Source organism: Idiotropiscis lumnitzeri, chromosome 16 (genome assembly GCF_059441095.1).
Source record: "Idiotropiscis lumnitzeri isolate Australia: NSW breed Sydney's pygmy pipehorse chromosome 16, RoL_Ilum_1.0, whole genome shotgun sequence".
In the NCBI taxonomy this organism is placed as follows: Eukaryota; Metazoa; Chordata; class Actinopteri; order Syngnathiformes; family Syngnathidae; genus Idiotropiscis; species Idiotropiscis lumnitzeri.
The window spans coordinates 7335083-7355977 of NC_142406.1; the positions used below are offsets into that span (position 1 = coordinate 7335083).

General features: G+C 41.8%; 1 protein-coding gene across 1 annotated transcript in view; it reads right to left on the bottom strand.

The window, feature by feature from the left end:
- Positions 1–405: 405 nt before the first annotated feature.
- Positions 406–20895, bottom strand: part of LOC148321111 (PHD finger protein 14-like) — a 98507-nt gene continuing 78017 nt past the window's right edge. Inside the window, exons 17-18 of the mRNA XM_088319319.1 lie at positions 18707–18824; positions 406–942 (exon numbers count right to left, since the gene is read on the bottom strand). Of these exons, the coding sequence (XP_088175445.1) occupies positions 868–942; positions 18707–18824 (193 nt within the window). The 3' untranslated portion in view covers positions 406–867. The remainder of the gene's footprint in view (positions 943–18706; positions 18825–20895) is intronic.

Consider the following 20895-nt stretch of genomic DNA (forward strand, 5'->3'; position numbering starts at 1 on the left):
TTGCGGTGACCACCCAACTTAGGGATCGTACCCTTGGCGCCATCTGAGGAACACGGAGCCCTAACTGCTGAGCTAAAGGTCCAAGCTGTCACTTCACTTTCTAACCATATCAGAAGGCTGGGCAAAATCAGCCTTTACAACAAGCTGGCAATGTTATACATAACCCTAAATAATTTCATATTGGGGTTGTAAGATAGCTAGCTAGTGCCTATATTTCAGGCACTGGAAGCTTCAAGTGGGTACATTTTTTACGGCACAAACGTGTTAGTGTAGTAGGCATTAGAACGAAGGAAGACATGTAGGTATTTGATTGAAAGTTGAAAATGAGTTGGGTGTGGTTTCAGCACATTTTATAAATCCTTCAAATAGTGGCAACACTCTCCTCTGCGTCAAATTCATGAGACAAATGTTTTCACGTTACAGAGACTTACAGGGGAAAACAATATCCAGAGGAATGTGAAGTGCCGAGAAAGAGGGCTTTTTGGTTGACGTTTGGACGTGGGGGAGAAAGGTCATTCACTATATGGAACAATTTGTCAATTAAGATATACGGTTGCCTGTTTGGTGTGGCAAAGGACCCCCCTAGCATATGAAAATAGAGTGCATTACATACACATAAGATGTTCATGAGACTTCTGGCACTTCCATCCTCAGAGTAATCTAAGATGAAGAAGCCTTCATGAACTGTTATATAAAGACGTTTGTATATCTAAATTAGAAACTCTTCTGGGTGATACTAATATTTTTTACTAATACTGTTTAAGGTCTTGAAACTTTGGTGGGATAGTTAAAATATGCTGTGCTTGGTTGCTAGCAAATGATTCAAATGGGAATTCATTCAATGGTCTTGTGCTCTTCGGTTTATCTTCAGTTGGGGATTTCTTGCTCGGATATCTCCTCTTTTACAGAGCACTCGTCCTCCAGCCGCTCCCCTTCTTCCTCCTGGAAATACATGACACGTAAGCATCATTAAAGACTTTTATCATACCTGCAAATTATTGTTTTGTGTTTGACTCTTAATAATTCTGGTTGGTCTCTGTGAAAACAACTTCTCATCATAGCAGCTCCGCTTCACGACAATGTTTTTAATTGTTTTCTATATGTACATAGTTGCTTTATAGATAAGGTTCCTATGAGGGCTGTCAGCGGTCCACTGGAAATCTTTCATTTGGGATTTCCACGGCGTTTCGAAGGAGGCAAGGTGGGGTGAAAGTGCATACAAGAAGAGCAGACCAAAGCCCTCTCTTCTGGCTGTTATAATGTGGATTGTGTAATCGTTGGAAAATTAAATGGGTACGCCAGGCACTCTGATGAGAATGTAAGGTTTTTACTGCGAGTGAAGCATCTGATGCATGAAGGAGGTCCAGCAGAAACCGACAGTTCGTCTCTATCGGATGTCAGGACAGTGAGACTACATCGGGACGACACTGACAAATGGATGAAAGGAGGCAGGACTGCAATTTTTGTAAATTAATGATGCGGCAAATGGGGACATATTTGAATCTATAATTGAATCTTAATCTGCATTTAATATTGTGACTTTTGCCATGGTTGCCATACCAGGTTTTCCTTTGTGTATTTGGCAGAGATGTAGAATCCAGGTGCAGGATGTAAAAACCACCTCTGTTTTTTGGACTGACTGGCAAAAACGGCTTCAAATGCCCAGCTCTGCTATTTAACTATTTCAATGCGAAAACTTTCCATACTGGGCCGCACGGTGGCCTCACAGTGAGAGACAGCATCAGGCGTGGGTTCAATCCCGGCTGCGGCCATCCTGTGTGGAGTTTGCATGTTCTCCCCGTGCCTGCGTGGGTTTCCTCCGGGTACTCCGGTTTCCTCCCACATTCCATAAACATGCATGGCAGGCCGATCGAACATTCTAAATTTCCCCTAGGTGTGAGTGTGTGTGCGGATGGTTGTTCGTCTCTGTGGGCCCTGCAATTGGCTGGCAACCAGTTCAGGGTGTCCCCCGCCTCCTGCCCGAAGATAGCTGGGATAGGCTCCAGCACCCCCCGCATTCCTAGTGAGGAGAAGCGGTACAGAAGATGGATGGATGGAACTTACCATAATTGCCACTGGAACCTTGTACAATAATCCCCATGAAATTTTTAGCTTTTTGTGTTTTCCGAAAAAATTGCATGTCACGTGAAACGTGGGGAAATAAGGACAAAATATGTGAATTTGCCCGTTTTTATTTTGTTTTATAATTTTAATGCCCGTCGCAGTATCTTAAGATAAGAATATATATGAAAGATTCCCTCTGCAACAACAAAAGCTTTGAAGCAAAAAAATTAAAAAAATAACGAGATCTCAGATTTTTTTTTCCAGTGAAAAAGGCTCTCCTACTTCAAAATTCTCATTTAAAGTGGGAAATACTACATTACTGTCACTTGTGAACGTTTTCCATGTACGTTTTAACAACAAGCGGCTCTCTAAACTAAGGTAATTGTTTTTGGCAATAAAGAAAAAAGGAATGAAGTTAGTAAACACTTCAATGGGTCTAATTTACGAACAAATGAGGATGAATACTTTTGTACTTGGTGCACAAGTTGAGCAAATACGCCAAATCGCTGTTGGATTCATGACATATCTACCGTGGCACCATACACCTTTTATAGTTAGGTTTGCGGACACGTCAACACAGACTGGCATGAAAGAAAGAAATTCAAAGTATCAGCGGGATGGCAAAAAATTAATAGCATGTCTCCACCAAAATGCAAATGTGAGCTGACTCATCTGTCAGGTTGTTTGGGGGATGTAACTCATCCATTTATCAGAGCAACAGTAATTAATTTTTTTTCCCTATCTGAGACAGCTTTTAATTGAATAATTGAGTTTATTAATGTAGCTATTTATTTCATTTCCTATCCATTCGTAAATTGATTTTTATTTATTTATACGTATACAAGTAGTGATTAATTGTTTGTATAATAATATTGCACATGCTTTTGCATTTTTTATTTTATTTTTATAACCGTATACCTTTTTGGTAAAGTTAAGTCATTGCACGCCAGACCCCACCGAATCACAGACTGCAGAACTTCTTGGCCCCATTCATTTTTTCATGGGATTTAAGATTTGATAAGTTGTACACGCCAAAGAAAATAATTTTCTTACTTTTTTTTGAAAGATCATGTGTATTCAATTTAAATTTGCTAATGGAGGGAAGATGGCGACATACCAGGAACACGTATTTCCATAACACACACTAGCCTTTTTTCTTCTTTGTAGGGACTTCATAATTAGCCTGGATAAATATTTGCTTAAAATATATACATATCTAAAAAAAGGCAGGAGTTAAGTGACAGAGCATTGGAAGAATACATTTCATCTGAGGTAATGAAATACAGGACGGCCAAAATTTTGAGGTAGTACTTTGTAGGTCTCGAAAAAAAACAAGTCCAGGAAAAAGACATTGCTACTATAATTTGTATTAACATTTTAAAATTAATTCATGTGGAAGGAATCATTAAAAAGCAAGAAAGTTTGCTGCTGCACAGCTCACTATGTCTTCAGTGACAATCCAGAAGCAGACAATATCTATGCATTGTGCGAGAACGCCATCAATCCCCTCTGGAGAGAGAAGAGAGGGGAGAGGAAGTGGTTGTAGGAAAGAGGAGCAGAGGGGGATGCAGTGAGGGCTCTGAGTGAGGGTGTGGCAAACCTTCTGGTAGCAACATAGATTTTATATGAATTTGAAATGCCACGCTGTTCATTTGTGTTGAGGTTTTTATTGGTCAGACACAGCCTCTATCTGCTGTCATGTGATGCACAGAGAGACTGAATCAGAATGAACCCTAGGTGGCAACAAAGACCAGTTTTAACGCTGTTTGGACTCGCAGTACCACAAAACAGCACATCTACTTCAATAAATTTACACTGTAAAGGAATCTCAGCATATGACACGGCCTGGAGTTTATTAAGATTAGAGACTTTATTGAGCATATAGGCCTCCGAATTTTCAAATTTAATTCCTTTGCGTCAGCATCTGTGTTCAAATTTAATTAGTTTGTGTCAGCATCTTTGGTGAGCGCGGTGTACTTAAGACCATATTTTTTCTTATTGATAAATATTCATTGTGAACTGTTACATTGTACTATAGAGGTTTGGGGTTGTTTGGAGGTGATTCATCCTCAAATCCGTAAAATGCCTCCATCTCTTCTTTAATGCCACACATAGTTATATAGCTTTTTTGTACATTATTTTATGACGCGATGGTATTATTAAGAAGTGGATTAGGTTAGTCATATACCCACTGAAGACCCAGGTCAAAAATTCACCATAGGCCTCTGTCGTGCATGTGTGTTTGGGTATGCAGTAATCCCTCTCGGCTTAATTTTTCGCAGGTTCAGTGTTTCCTGGGTTTTTTCAAAATATTCACCCAAAAAGAAAAAGAAAAAATACAGCCATATTGCGGAATTAAGCTTTGCTTCGAAGTGATGAATTGACTCAGAGGTTTTATACAGGCGGACAGAAAATCAAAATCGACCAATGACAGCACGGTTTATCCTGTGAGCTGAATGGCGGCACATCAACCCAGCATCGACCCTCGTTGTACCTGCCAGTCTCGTCCACGTTAATAAACAAACAACGTTCTGTTTGAAAACTCATATCATTATTCAAATATGCCGTTCAGTTAGTTAAGGTCGAGACGGATAAGCGGATAGTAAACAACTGTGTTCAGAAACTGTGAGCGGCGCGCGCTCAGCCACCCAACAAGCTCAGCTCGCTCAGGTACGAAACATCAGTTAATTAAATGCAAAAGTGTTTGATACTTAGTTTGTCTTAAGACTGCTTATCTTGAGTAGAATCCACTGTTGCATTTTATCCAAATGACCTTGTTGATGTTATTGTGCAAAGCAAAAATTAAGCCATAATAGGTCTAAAAATTTTATATTTCAATCAAATTAGCTTTAAGGGTCAATTATTTTATTGACATATGATATGCCATTTATCTACCAGAACATGTAGAATAGTACAAAATGTAAAACATTTTGGGGTTTAAAAAAATGCATTCTCATGTGCAGAATTACACAAGTACAAGATTTTAGTTGATGGCATGCATTACAGTCCATCTTGCCTTACTTGAACCATTTTTAACAACTTGTAAAACATCAAAACATCTTTCCTGTCCTTGCATTTTTGCAATAATAGATTTTCACCTTTGTAAATATCACTGTACATTGCACATAAAAAAAAGCAAATAAAATCGAAATTGCAATATCTGTCAGAAAAATCGCAATTCAATTTTCCCCTAAAATCGTTCAGCCCTAATGGACACATGAATGTGGAAATGTAAACATGAAAGAAATACAGGTTGGCCCTCTGGGTGGGGAATTCAAATAAAAATATAATACAGATAGAACAATAAATACGCACGTAGTGATTTGCATTCATGGTGAGAAGGAATTCCAGTTCCACCGCAGCTATTTAAATTACCATCTCAATACAAAGCATTTGTTTGTATATATATATATATATATATATATATATATATATATATATATATATATATATATATATGACATACTTGGAGAGAGATCAAATTGCAATTAATTCTGATGAATTAATTTTTAAACTGAGATTAGCTCGATTAAAATAGTTAATCGTTTGACAACCCGAATATGTATATATATATATATATATATATATATATATATATATATATATATCCCTTTCTTCTTCTTCCTTGCAAAACAGCTCCAGCTCAGTGAGGCTACATGGAGTGTTTGTGAACAGCCGTTTTCAGATCTCTCCACAGATTCTCAATTGGATTCGGGTCGGGACTTTGAATTTTCCATTTTAAGACCTCAATATGTTTCGTTTTGAACCATTCCACCATAGATTCTGCTTTATGTTTAGCGTCATTGTTTTGCTGGTAGGTAAACCTCCGTCCCATTCTCTGGTCTTTTGCAGACTCCCATAGGTTTTCTATTCAAATGTGCCTATATTTGGCTCCATCCATTTTCCCATCAATTCTAACCATCTTCTTTGTCCTCCACTTAATAAAAGCAGCTACAGACCATCATACTGCCACCACCAAGTTTGACAATGGGGATGTTCAGTATGTTCAGGGTCATGTGTAGTGTTACTTTGACGCTAAACTGAACATTTTGCCCAAAAAGTTCAATTTTGGTTTCATCTGACCAGAGCACTTTTTTCCACATTGGGTGCGGCAACCATGTTGTATATACATTTTCATTCAACTAAAGCATTGTTGTCTGCATCTGGCCTTATTATTTTTAAGGAAACCATGTAGTGGTGCTCCACAATAATTTTGACCCTGTTCAGGGGTTGCTTAAAATACTGTAGAGATCAACAATTGGCCGTATGCACACTTCTGTTAAGAGGGTTATTAGACATGAGCAAGGCCCAAAGAAATGGACCGTCAGGCGGCTGGGACACAAACAGTAATCACACACTACTGTTTACTCCACAAATTGGCTCCTGAGAGGCGCGTGGGTGTCCGGATCGTCTAGTTAAAGTGATTGAAGTGACTTCTAGCCATTGATTTTTCCTTCATCATCAGCGATGTGGCGGGACACCCTTGACCGTGTTCTGTTGTCCCAGAGGGCTCGTTTCACTGCTCTTGTTTGTCTTTAAATTCACATTAAACTGTGCGTAAACTTTGGTCATGTCTAAAAGACACCACCATTGATGGGGTTATTATGCCGTCCAGACCGCAAAAGTCAAGAGTATTAGGTTAAAAAACAAGGATTTTCAAGCATATGACATGAGAAAAAAAAAACTATTTTATGTCCTCAAATAACTCTCTATTAGTTGCCAGGTGTGTTGTCCACTTTTTTAAATTTAATCTGTGGCTGGACAGCATCATAATTTGTGGGTTAAATTCTCATAAGCAATTTTGACATCTGGGTAAGCAAATGGCAAGTGTTATTTAGTATTCAGTTCTCATTGCAGTGTATTGTAAAGCTTTTGATAATGTCTTTGTAGCTTATTCCAAGCCTGTAAGAAAATTCAATCTGACTACAATATCCCCGTTCATTGTCTTTAGTGTCAGCCTTTACCTTACCGTTTTCATAAAAGGAGCTCTCGATTTGCTTACCCAACTGTTCAGTTCGGAGCTATACATTTGTATTGAATGAGCACAAATTAGCATTTTGACCACATACTGTTTCCATAATGAAAAAAAAAGTTCCATTTGCCCCCTTTTCAACTTTGAGCAGCTTCCTCTCCTGTTACTTGCTTGTTGCTTTTGTATCAAAGTGGCTCAAACTACATGGGACAAATCCCTTGGCCAACAGCTGCAAAAAAGAAAAAGATCGTCATCGACTTTAGGAGGAACTAGACTGTACTACCCCCAAACCAGCACCCCCCCCACCCCCACCCCAGCGTTGAAGTCGTGATTGAGTACGGGTAGGTGGAGCAATGGGGTCTAAACGATTACATTGCAGTGAAAAATTAAAACATCTGTGCTACATGTAAAAGAGAGTTCAACGCTTAAAAGATCATAACGGAACTTCAAACAGAAAGTGTTTGCTGAGTTAAAGTGCGTCTATGGCTGTGAAGGATGGAATTTTCCAAGTACCCGCATTTCAACAGCAACACTTTTCATGATAACAAGTAGTGCATCCCACACAAGTTCACAGTTGAACACTTTAAATGCTGCCGAGACAACTTGAAGAGCTTTTGGCATTTCAAACCTTTTATCCCCGTCTTCTGGTGTGATTCACCATGGCGCCCAGCATGCAAGGCAGCGCCGCAAGAGTGTAAATAAAGCCTTAAACAAGCACGCCCTTGGCACTGTAACCGGCATGAATTAAAGGCCATTCGTATATTGCGGCAAGATTGTGACTTTATTACTGAAATCAATTCAGCAAGGGCCAGGGGCGACAGAGAAGGCATGAGGACTTGGTCAGAGTGAGGTTTATCTTAGCGAAGCAGGCAGAGAGAAACACTGTGTCTATAATGAACTCAAGCCTTTCTGATTAAAGCTTTTATTGCCTCTATGCACAACAGAAACACGTGCGCACAAATTCCTGAATGTTCTGGCTAGTGTAAATCAACAGCTTCACTTTATTAGCAAATGCCCTACACCTCAACAATACAAGACAAGCACCGGGGACAGATTATCATCAAAACTATATTTTGTTATCAATCAACACCTGGCAGACATTTCAATTTACTCTGACCTTTTGCAGGAAACAAAAGGAGCATCAACAAGTCAGCCCTCCCCCGATCCTTTTCTTTTGACATGAACGACAACAGACACATTTGTGTTTTGTTGAGACGAGATCACAGGGGCTACTGCGAAAAAAACTTTAACGCAAGTTTATGTGAGTGCTCATTTTTTTTTGGTTTATACAAGGTCGTCTGATTAAAGAATAAATTAAACAAACATCAGAAATAGTTTTTTGGAAAAGACTGCAAGAAATCTAACCAGAAATATTAGGCCGGATTTATGGGCTGGTCTCTTCTTGAAAGAAGAGCGTGTAAGTGTCATTCAAGACAATGTACTTGAGTGATTACGTTTTACATGATGTATTTTACAGTAATTAAAAAAAACCCCATAAGAGCTTGGTTTTCATTTTATTATTATTATTATTACTCTGTAAAAAACAGCCTTTTGGTAGTTTAAATATACAGGTTTTAAAAGTTTAAAAAGATTTAACAGTCCCATCACTGGCAGTTTTTTTTTTTAGTGGGGTTCCAGCATAGCTGCTATTTTCATAAACCCATTGAATATTTGGGAGAATCGGCATACCATGGTCCTGAGTGACTAAATCATTTCAAAATTGTAATCTCACTAATTGTCAGAGGTGGGTATTCCGTCAGACTAACTGACTGGTCTGTCAGTCCGTCACTGACTGACCCCCGTTTTGCTGACGTTAGGCACTAAGATAAGATAAGATAAGATGTCCTTTATTAGTCCCACAATGGGGAAATGAGGTGTTACAGCAGCAAAGATATAGATCACACAGAGTCGGCGGCGTAATGTAGCCGTTAATGTATAACATTAGCAGCAGACATTCATAAAAAGCATGCAAATATACACAGTATAAACGTATGTAAGTGTAAGGAAACACTCCTAATGCCTGTCCATTATACAGAGTGGGAAACGCTGTAATGATAAAAACTACTGAATGATTGAAAATACTGCAATCATAAAAATATTGCAATGATAAAATATACTGCAATGGTAAAAGTACTGTAATCGTAAAAGTACTGTAATAGTGAACGTCCTGCAATGGTAGAAATGCTGCAGTGATAGAAGTACTGTTATAAGAATACTGTAATGGTAAACAAAATGCATCATTGGTCAATATTTAAGTACACCATTGGCTGAAAGTACAGTAGTAGTGTGTATTGCATCCTAGGACTGCACAATTGCACTAATGCCCTCCTGTTTGTAGGCCTGACCCAATGTTCTTGTTAAAAAGTCTGACAGCAGTCGGCAGGAAGGAGCGGCGAAATCTCTCTTTGGTAAAGCGAGGGTGTAACAGTCTATCACTGAAGGAGCTGTGGAGTGTCCTCAGAATGTCATTGAGTGGGTGGGCTGGGTTGTCCAGCATTGATGACAGTTTTGCCGTCATCCTCCTGCCCCCCACTGAGTCCACAGAGTCCAGGGAGCAGTCCAGGACAGAGCTGGACCTCCTCACTAGTTTGTCCAGTCTCTTTTTGTCCCGGCCCGAGATGCCTCCTGCCCAGGAGACCACTCCATAGAAGATGACTGATGAAACCACCGAGTCATAGAAGTTCCTGAGGAGTGTTCCCCGAACGCCAAAGGACCTCAGCCTCCTGAGTAGGAAGAGTCTGCTCTGACCCTTCCTATAGAGAGCGTCTGTGTTGTCGCTCCAGTCCAGTTTATTGTTCAGATGAACACCCAGGTACTTGTAAGCTGAGACCCTCTCAATGTCTGTTCCCTGGATATTCACTGGTGCAGGTGGAGAGTGCCGACGCTTGCGGAAATCCACCACCAGCTCTTTGGATTTTCCAGCATTGATTTGGAGGTGGTTCTGCTGACACCAGTCCACGAACCCCTGCGTAACCCCTCTGTACTCCCGATCGTCTCCGTCAGTGATGAGGCCGACAATCGCAGAGTCATCAGAGAACTTCTGCAGGTGACAGGTTGTGGAATTGTATTTGTAGTCCGAGGTGTAGAGGGTGAACAGGAAGGGAGCCAGAACAATTCCCTGCGGCGCTCTCGTGCTGCAGAGGAGCACGTCAGACACTGTGTCCTCACGTACTGTGGCCGGTTTGTAAGGTAGTCGTGGATCCATGTGATGAGGTGGTGGGCCACTCCCGCCTGCTCCAGCTTGTCTCCCAATAAGGCGGGCTGGATGGTGTTGAAAGCACTTGAGAAATCAAAGAACATGATCCTCACCGTGCCCCCCGCCTTCTCCAGGTGGGAGAGTGAAGTGTGGAGCAGGTAGATGATGGCATCATCCACACTGATGCCAGGATGGTATGCGAACTGGAGTGGGTCCATTGAGGAGCTGACCAGGGGGCGCAGATGGACGAGGACCAGTCTCTCCAGGGTCTTCATCAGATGAGACGTCAGCGCCACTGGTCTGAAGTTGTTGAGCTCCTTCGGATGGGGTGTCTTTGGAACCGGAACAAGGCAGGATGTTTTCCACAGCTCGGGGACTCTGCCCAGCTTCATGGTTAAGGTTGAACATGTGCTGGACGATTCCACACAGCTGGTCTGCGCAGGATTTGAGGAGCTGGGAGCTAATCCCATCTGGGCCTGCTGCCTTCCTCGCCTTCATCTTCCTCAGCTGGTTCTTCACCTGAGATGTTGTGAGGAACAAGGCTGAGCAGGAGGAAGTGGTGGTTGTCTGATGAGGCTGGGAACTGGAGCCTGTGGAGAGAGAGAGGGGAGAGAGAGGGGGAGAGAGGGTCTCGTTCGCAGTGGCAGGAGGGGTTGGTGGGGGCTGCAGCAGGGGAGCCTGAGCGGGGTCAGGCATTTGATCAAACCTATTGAAAAATAGGTTCAACTCATTTGAACCTATTAAATAAAAAGACGGATTTAGCATGGACGAAAGTGGGTTTTCATCCGTCAGTGTAGTCATCCCTAACTGGGTCAAGTACCAAAGAACCTCACAGTCCGTCACTGGCCATTTTGCTGACTGCTGTCAGAAAACGCCCCGTCTGTCTTGTGACGGGTTTCGGAGTGAGGACCGCAATTACTATATAAGAGAGTTAGTTCTCCTGTTTTCGTTTGGATATCAGCGGGGACTGTGAAAGCCGGCTGTGATTGGCTAAGGAGGCGGAACCAGAAGATGTTTGTATGAGTCTAATATTTCATGTACGTGTATTAATTTGCATATAAACCTAGTGGTTTGTGTTTCTCTATTAAATTTTCATGATTTTCTTGTATTATTTATTTAAAATTATTTATATTCAAAACTGTCTCGTGTGTTTGATCGCGGGGCATTGACTATTGGAAGCACATTGCACTTCCTGTACAGTAAGAGGCAGTATGCACCAAAAAGCTGTAATCCCCCCAGGAATCGAGACAAAGAAGAAACAGCACAGTATTTATAAACAGTAGTTGGAGTGTGCTACTTGGATTGGATTTTATTTACCTTTGGCCACAATGCGGAACAGGATTTTGGTTAAGGTACACCATTTTAAACTTTAAATTCAAACTTTTGGGTGATTTAGGAGTTAAAACCACAGCAAGGAGCCACCAGTTCAAATAGACTGGCAAATAAGTCTACGACTGATGAAACGACGGACTTCTGACAGACTGTAGCAATATAAAATGACCAATGATTACAGGTAGGTCTGGCTTCAAAAACTAAACGGATGTTGAATAACGGACCGGCAAAATTTTGTAAAATGCCCACCTCTGCAAATTGTTTCTCACCTTTGTGACTCCAAGCTTGGCAGTAGAACAAGGACCTTGAGTCAAATGATTGACTTTTCAGGTGCATATTTGGAAGCGATAAATGCCTGTACATGACTATACACTCTACTGAAGAGTGTTTCTTTGGAATCCCACTAAAGAGTACAAATGTCATGTACATCATGACATATTGTAAGATCTTTCTAATGTCAGACTTTTTCCTCTCAAGTAAAAGCTGTTGGTGTAGGCAGGAATCTTTGAAAAATCACCTGCGATACAATTCTTTGCAGCAGATTGAATTTGACTGGCTACTATCTCAGCCAGCCGCCGCATCTGTTGCGGAATGATCAGGTAATAATCTGCACTTAAGGTTGGCATTTAAGAATCATTCTCCCCTCACAGGCAAAGGTGCCGCTTGGGGTGGCATTTAAGGCAGATAATAAAAGTTTTCTTACACAGCTCTCATCTCAGAGTGCTTTTTAGACGCCTTTAGTGGAGTCAATTACTAGCCACTTGCTATTAGTTATACACTCTGAACACATTATGGCTTTACATGATGTGTTCTCAAAAATGTCACATTCTTAACAGACTCCTAAAATACAGACTTTGCAACATTTGCAATGATGCACAAGCCTTGTCGTCTTTTGTTACCCATCTCTTTTCCATGTGCTGAACCAATTCTTTAGGACAGCAAAAAATCAAGTATTGACTATTCAAATTAAATAGGCGACACACATATAACGCCTACTAATTATTCACCTATATCACAGATATATAGGAAACGTAATTGGTGCCTTTTTCCGGAGGCACAGTGTATAAAGTGAGCCAAAGTCCAGGGATTATTCCATTTCAATTAAACACGCAAGAAGATGGGGGGGTAAGAATTGCATTTAATTTAATTCCACTGTGGAAAGAGGTGACAGAACGACGCAAATGGCGCAAGGCATTTTAAAATAACCCAGAGTCAAATTGGACTTTTCTTAGTTGTTAAAGTTCTGCAAAATAAAACTATATTTGAACAAAGTCTGAACTTGAGGAGAAACAGTCAAAGTTGGGAACACAGAGGAAAAACCTTCGAATGAAAAATATCCCAATTTACATCTTGTGCAGTTATCAGTTATGACATTGCATGACAACTTGTATATTTTACAATAGTTCTGCAAAACATGTAGGGATTCATAAGTAGCTAACTAAAGGTTTAGCTGATTGTTTTGCTTTTTCGTTGTATTTTTTGTGAAGCAAACACCGGAGAGGCAAATAATGATGATGGTGATGAATCAGAAATTTAACTTAAAATGAAATGCAGTATGGCTAAGCAAAAATATGTCAACATGACTTACAAGTTGAAGGTAGCCTGCAATTTTGAACGTCTAAGCATTCATTTTCTATCTGCGGTATACTTAGATTTGGACTCAACCGATGCGAAGCCCTGGATGTCCAGCAGGGTTCGCTCTCTCCTCAAGGCCCGTGACGCTGCCTTCAGGTCAGGCGACAAAGCCCAGTACAGGGTGGCTCGTGCTGACCTGAGCAAAGGCATCAAGCTAGCCAAGGCAACCTACAAGGGGAGGCTGGAGGCCCACCTTGCCAGTAACAGACCACGGGAGGTGTGGCAGGGTCTACGGAGCATCACCAACTTCCGTGGCAGCAGCACGACCTCTGTAGACCCGAGTGCATCGCTGGCAGAGGAGCTTAACTGCTTCTTCGCTCGCTTTGACTCGCCCCAACCGTCACACCCCCGCACTTCAAGCTCCATCTCCCCCCCACTCATCGTAGAGGAACACGATGTGAGGCGCGCGCTCCTGGCGGTCAACCCCAGGAAAGCTACTGGACCCGACGGAATACCAGGCAAGGTCCTCAGAGCATGTGCCCACCAACTGTCACATGTTTTCTGCAGGATCTTCAACCGCTCCCTGGCTCAGGCAGTCATCCCCTCCTGCTTGAAAACTTCCACCATTATTCCTGTCCCCAAAAAGTCACCAGCCGTCCACCTGAATGACTACCGTCCTGTTGCTCTCACACCAGTCATTATGAAGTGCTTCGAGAGGCTGGTTCTCCAGCACATCAGGGACTGCCTTCCTCCCACTCTGGACCCCTACCAGTTTGCATTCCGGGCTAACAGATCCACTGAGGACGCCATCGACACTGCTCTGCATGTTGTGCTGGGCCACCTGGAACGACAGCAGAGCTATGCAAGGATGCTCTTTGTGGACTACAGCTCGGCATTCAACACGATCATCCCAGACATCCTCGTCGCCAAACTGGACACTCTCGGCCTCTCTGCCCTCACACGCATCTGGATTAAGGACTTTCTGACCAACAGACCCCAGACTGTGTTGCTCGGCCCCTACACGTCCTCCACCCTCATGCTGAGCACCGGTTCCCCCCAAGGATGCGTGCTGAGCCCTCTCCTGTACGCCCTCTACACCTACGACTGCAGCCCGGCCCACGGCAACAACACCATCGTCAAGTTTGCTGACGACACGACAGTGGTCGGTCTGATCTCGGAAGGTGACGAGACAGCCTACAGAGAGGAGGTAAAGAGACTGACAACTTGGTGCAAGGACAACAGACTGCACCTTAACACTGCTAAAACAAAGGAGATTGTCGTCGACTTCAGGAGGAACAAGACGCTGCCGCCCCCCCTCTGCATCGAAGGCGTGTGTGTGGAGAGGGTCCACACGTTCAAGTTCCTGGGAGTACAGATCTCCGATGACCTTTCTTGGAGTCACAACACCACAGCAGTGGTAAAGAAGGTCCGCCAACGTCTGCACTTCCTGAGAGTCCTCAGGAAATTCAACCTGGACAGGAAGCTGCTGCTGGCCTTCTACCACTCGTCCATTGAGAGCCTGCTGACGTACTGTGTCTCCACCTGGTACAGCGGCTGCACTGAGGCGGACAGAGTGAGGCTCCAGAGGACAGTCAAAACAGCGCAAAGGATTATTGGCTGCCCTCTCCCCTCACTGTCGGACATCTACACCGCCCGGTGCCTCAGAAGGGCTCTCAACATCGTCAAAGACAATACTCACCCGAACTCACGCTTGTTCGACCTGTTGCCCTCTGGCAGGCGCTACAGATGCATCAAATCAAGGACCAATAGACTGAGAAACAGTTTCTTTCCGAGAGCCATCTCCATACTGAACTCTCACACACACACGAGACCACCCTAACCTTGCAAAACAGCATTGTGATGTGTTTCTATATGCCCTATTCAGTACTGAATTCCATTGCACTGTCTTCTTTATTTATCTAATTTATATATTTGTCTGTATTATTGTTGTATTGCACTGGAGAGGGGAGCCCTCTAATCTCGTTGCACACTTGAGTACAATGACAATAAAGGGATTTCTATTCTATTCTATTCAAATAGTGATAACACTTGATGATGTCAAGATACCTGGCTCAGCGGTAAAATGGCCTCAAACCACAGAGCTGTCACCTGCCAGTGCTGTTTGTCTGAGCTTGTTACGAATATCGCGTCCAAGTCAAAGAGTCACCCATCCTCGCCGCTTTCCCGGCTGCCGGTGGAATCCTGAGCGCTAAATTAACTTGATCTGCAGCAGCTACAAGATATGGCTGAGGTGATGTCTTAACACGGTACAGAGAAGCTGCTCTGTCATTAACCCTCATCTCTATGGCGACGAATGTCCTACACTTCTGACAAGTATCGTTATCATTAATGGTTGACGAAGAGTAGCTAAGCATAAAACACACAGTACCACAAAAGGAGGGAACAAAACAAGACAGAGAACTCATGCTAATTGCTATGCTAATGTGAAATATGAATGTAGGAATTGCAAAACGCCAGTATAGGTACAAACAGAAGTCTGGTTAGAACCGGGTTACAGCGGACTGCAACTGACTACTAAAAGCAAATAAACAGGTAAATTATTTCATAAGTAGTTAGAAAGAAAATCATGCAACAGTTCCAGAGTAAACACACGCGTCTGAAAAGCGTAAATCAATCAGTTAATGAGTGATTACCAGTGATTATCAATATCAAGGTACCGGAACTCCTGACAGCTGACCATACCAGTATCGGTCACCCTCTTGTGGCTGTTTTGCAATCAGGAACTAAAGGCATACATGTCTGACAGATGGCAATTAAGATGTACAACCGTATATCTTGATAGGGACTTTTTTCTGGCCCCTAGATTATGTGTAATTTAGCCCTGTGAAGCGATTACATTTTTTAACTAATTCATCGTAAAACATTCCCTAATTAATTGCGATTAATCAAAATGTGTATTATATTTTCATTCAAAGACTTTGCTAATACCGTTCTTTGATCCTTGAATACGATTTAAACAGAGTCAGCTTTACGGGCATTTGTCATAGAAACAATTCTCAAAATGTATACAGTGCATTTAGTTCTGCCCATAAGCATCACACTCCAGCAATGTTGGTTTGAAAGGCCTAGTGGTGTAAATTTGGCTTTGCAAAGTAAGCAAATTACCGTATTTTTACGGTCATAAGACACGCTGCATCAAAGGGCTGGTTGAGGGTGCTATTTCCATATTTAATGCATATACCAGGCGAGCCGCACTACAAGGCGCTAGCTTAGCTGCTCGCTAGCTGATGCCAGCTCACCAGGACTCAATCCTCTAAGGGATCATTGCCAGAGGTATCACCCGATTCCAATGACAGATGTCACAAAACTATTAGGACTCACTGCCCATAACAATGACTCTAACCAATAAAAGGTGTCTTGGCAATAGTCTACGAGACAACGTCAGGGGAGGGACTTCACTGGTCACCACACTCCTTAGAGTCACGGTGTCAAATCAAAACCAAAAAAAAAACTCAGCATACAAGCAAACAATGAAACAAAGAAATAAGATTAACACAAAACATGTATCTCTCATGCCATCTATATACCCAAAAGAAATAAAAATAACACAAAAAGATTATAGCAATGGCTTCTTGGGAGCCACTCAGCTTTAGCCAATTACAGAAATGGCTTCTTGGGAGCCACTCAGACTCAGCCAATCATATGGCTGTTTAGAGAGCTGTGCATGGCTGTTTAGAGAGATGTGCTGTTGTGCTTTGGGCTTTTTGCAGTCTGTTCTCTAAACCTGGGACGTTTCTTGCTTGCAATAACATAAATGATAAGACAGACTACAACATTGTGGACAGCTGCCCTTTTGTCCAGCTTTCTCCTACACCATCACCCAAACACCATAGTCACATAACATATTAGTCACTGTCAATTCGAAGCAAAGATGACTCAGACTTTGACCAGCAGGGTGTGCTAACATGCACTCTGAACAGCCCAATGAGTAAAAGGGTTGATGGTAGAGAGTGATGCTCAGTCCATATAATGGGCGCGTCGCTTTACAAGGCGCTTTGTTTGTTTTGGGGAAGATTAGGCACTTTAAAGAGCGCCCTATGGCCCGGAAAATACGGTATTTTTGAAGTAAATAGAACTGAATTAATTGAGTTAAAATATTGACCGGCATTAAAAAAAATTAAATTAATCTCATGAGTTCACGCTTTAATTTTGACAGCCCTAGTCGAATTTGATTTATTTATCCATCCATCCATTATCAGTACCGCTTCTCCTCACTAGGGTCGCAGGGGGTGCTGGAGCCTATCCCAGCTATCTTCGGGCAGTTGGCGGGGGACACCCTGAACTTGTTGCCAGCCAATCGCAGGGCACACAGAGACGAACAACCGTCCGTGCTCACACTCATACCTAGGGGCAATTTCGAGTGTTCAATCGGCCTGCTATGCATGTTTTTTTTGGAATGTGGGAGGAAACAGGAGTACCCGGAGGAAACCCACGCAAGCACGGGGAGAACATGCAAATTCCACGCCCGATGCTGTCTCTCACTGTGAGGCCATCGTGCTAACCAGTCGGGCCACAGTGCCGCTTACTTATAAAATATTTTTTTAAATAAATCTATTGTCGGTTCTTTACAAAATACATATTTTATGGACAAATAGTAAAAAGATTAGAGAAAATTGCCATTAATTTTATGCAATTTTTAGGAAAAATGCTATATTGCAATATATAGTTCTTGCTGTATAAACATTTTTTTCTGTATCTTAAATGGTATCAGTACTTGGTATCGGTGACTGCGTAAGAATTGAGTATCTAAACTGGTCTGAAAAAAAATAAAGTGAAAAAAAAGTGTTATCGAACATCCCTATTTATTGCTCGCGTCACTTCATTGGAAACAAACAAACAAAAACAAAACAAAAAAACGACGATGTTTATTGAGCCACTAACAACCTCAATGAGAGCAAGCCTTTTTCAACACTTTGTTGGTCAATAACATGTAAAAACAGCATAATGATGAGGGGGATGACCAATCGTATCAATTTATGAAAAAAAAAGGAAATTTATAAATTTTATGTGAGAAATGTGTTTGCACTATTTTGACACCATATTTTATAATGTGATTAATTTAATAATTACACCAACGTTTATATCGATGTCTACCATTACAGTGAAGGGGATTAATTTACAGCGTGATATGAATTTTATGCACTGCCCTTCACATGACGCATTCGAGACTCGAGTTTGAGCACCTGTCACAACAGCATCAAAAAGGTTATATAATCTTTTGGGGTAATTTTGCTTCAATTTAGCGTTACTATACCGTGGATTACTTATCATTATACAACACATTTTTAACGACAGTTTCACAATTTAAAAATCATTTTAAGGCAATAGACCTTGGAATCTTGGAGTAATTAAATGTTCATTCTTTCTGAAGGGTTCTGGTTAGCGATACAAATTATTCTGAATACAAACGAATTTGGAATGGACTGTGTTTGATCTCAGAGGTCCAACTTCATGTATAAAAGTGGGCATATCAGCACATGTGGGAGCAGGTCATCTCGCCCCTCAAGGAATTGCCCGTCATTATCTCACTGCCTACATTCACTCACCTGAGAAGAGGATATGTCACATTCTTGGCAGATCCAACCGTATCCCGCCTGTTTGGGGGATTTCTTCAGTGGAGGGTCCAGACACCCAAAATGGTAGCAAAGCTGACACTCATCACACCTGAGACACACAAGGGTGAAAATAAAGGCGGATTCATCAATGATGGAGCCAGTCGAGGGGTGATGACTGATGATGGCCATAGAGGCAGCTGTCATTCATGGCAATTTGTTAATGTGTCCTTGTTCCTCTAATCAGCCCAGACCCTGCGCCTGACACAGCCGTTGACTGCCCAATGGTTCATGTCACCTGACAGATTAATACAAGCCCAGTGTCAGGTAAATACAGTATCTGCTACATCCAGCTGGATTGTCCTCAGAAGAAGTTAACAGGGTGATAAACTTGAGCTTTGTGGTAGTGATTGTACTGGACATCAAAAATTGAACAAATCTTGGAGCAAATGTTTGATGTTGCCAGCGATCTAGATGCCTGCACACCACTATCACAGCGTAGCCCGCTTCTGATTTGGGCAACAGACAATTTTCAGTGGCCAATCCAGAGATGGGTACTTGACCCTTTTTTGCCGGTCTGTCCAACACCCTCCGGCCGCGATCTGTGTACCGTTCCGGCCTCGATCCTCCGGGCTTATTCTTAAAAATTGTTGGCCCCAGACCCCGTTCCGGCACCAGGGATGGACTGCTCAGCTGTGGCCATATCATTATATCAGAGGCAGGCCGTTTATTTCACAGGAAGTCCTACTTAGTCCGACTTGAATAAATTCCCCTCATAACACCATCATTTATGACCCCACGGCTGGAGACATACTATACAGACACACACTTACGCACCACTGAGTGATGGATCACTTCAGCTCACGAGTGAGCTTCTCTTGAAGGGTACATCTTCAAAATGGCCTTACAAGCATAACTGCAATCATATTTAAACTTTTCCCTCCTTCAGCCATTGTGGATTAAAAGGAGAGAATTGTATTTTACATTTTAGCACGGTCACCGGGTACGAATGTCTGGCTTGGGCCTGCCTAGTCATAAGTGATTATCGAATCACAGGACACGTTTGCAACTTCAACGTAAGGCTGCGAGAAGGCTCGCTGTAAACAACTCGCGATCTGATTGGCTATCGCAACTGTCTATCAACTGTGAACGCCCGTTAACTCACACAGCACAGATGCCCGCAGAGAAAAATCTGAAGGCTCAGAAGAAAAGAACATGCCGCTGGTATTATGAAATCTGCCTGGCAACACAAGCTAGCTGAATTCAGATTAGATAAAAACTCTCACATATATATATACCTACATATATATATATATATATACATATATATACATATATATATATATATATACATATATATACATTTATATATATATATATATATATATACATATATATATATATATATACATACATATATATATATATATATATATATATATATAGATAGATAGATATATATAGATATACATTATACATATGGTGTGCTGTGTTGCTCATCTCAAATGTATCATATACACAAAGAGCAATAAAAGCACAAGTCATTTTTTTTCATGTGATGCGTGTGATTTTTCACATTCTAAAAATCATTGAGGATGTTTAATATTTCAACAGTGTACCAGCCAAGCAGACACATATGTGACAAAGTTACACTTCCTTTAATTGTTTTGATGTTAAGTTCACCACAAGTAGTGCATGTGAGTCCCTAACTCTGGCAAAATCCCAAAATTTATTACAAAAATCAAACTTTGCCTGGCCAAGCCAAACAATGTTCTGCAATTGCATTCTTTGTACTAACAACAGAAGAAGCGGGACGCAATGTTGCCTGATTATTGCTCTGCTTGTGCGGTTTGTGCTGACCAAAGCATTAGTCTTGCTCTGCAATGCTGATACTCTGACTGACAGTCATTTTTGGCTGACAGTGAATGGCACATAATGATCATTTAAATATCGTCGTTTCTGTTCACAGAGCTCATTTGTCACTGCGCTATCGATCACAAGGGGATGGCATTTTTTCCTTTATAAACCACGCGGCGACACTGGATACTCTTGTTGTGTTACACTCCTTTTTCTCATTCCGAATGCTGACCAGTAATGAAGACAGAGAGTGAATTGACCTCTATTACTGCTTTCTAAGATGCACCAAAATGACTCCCCATTGATTTGGTCATAATTGACTCTAA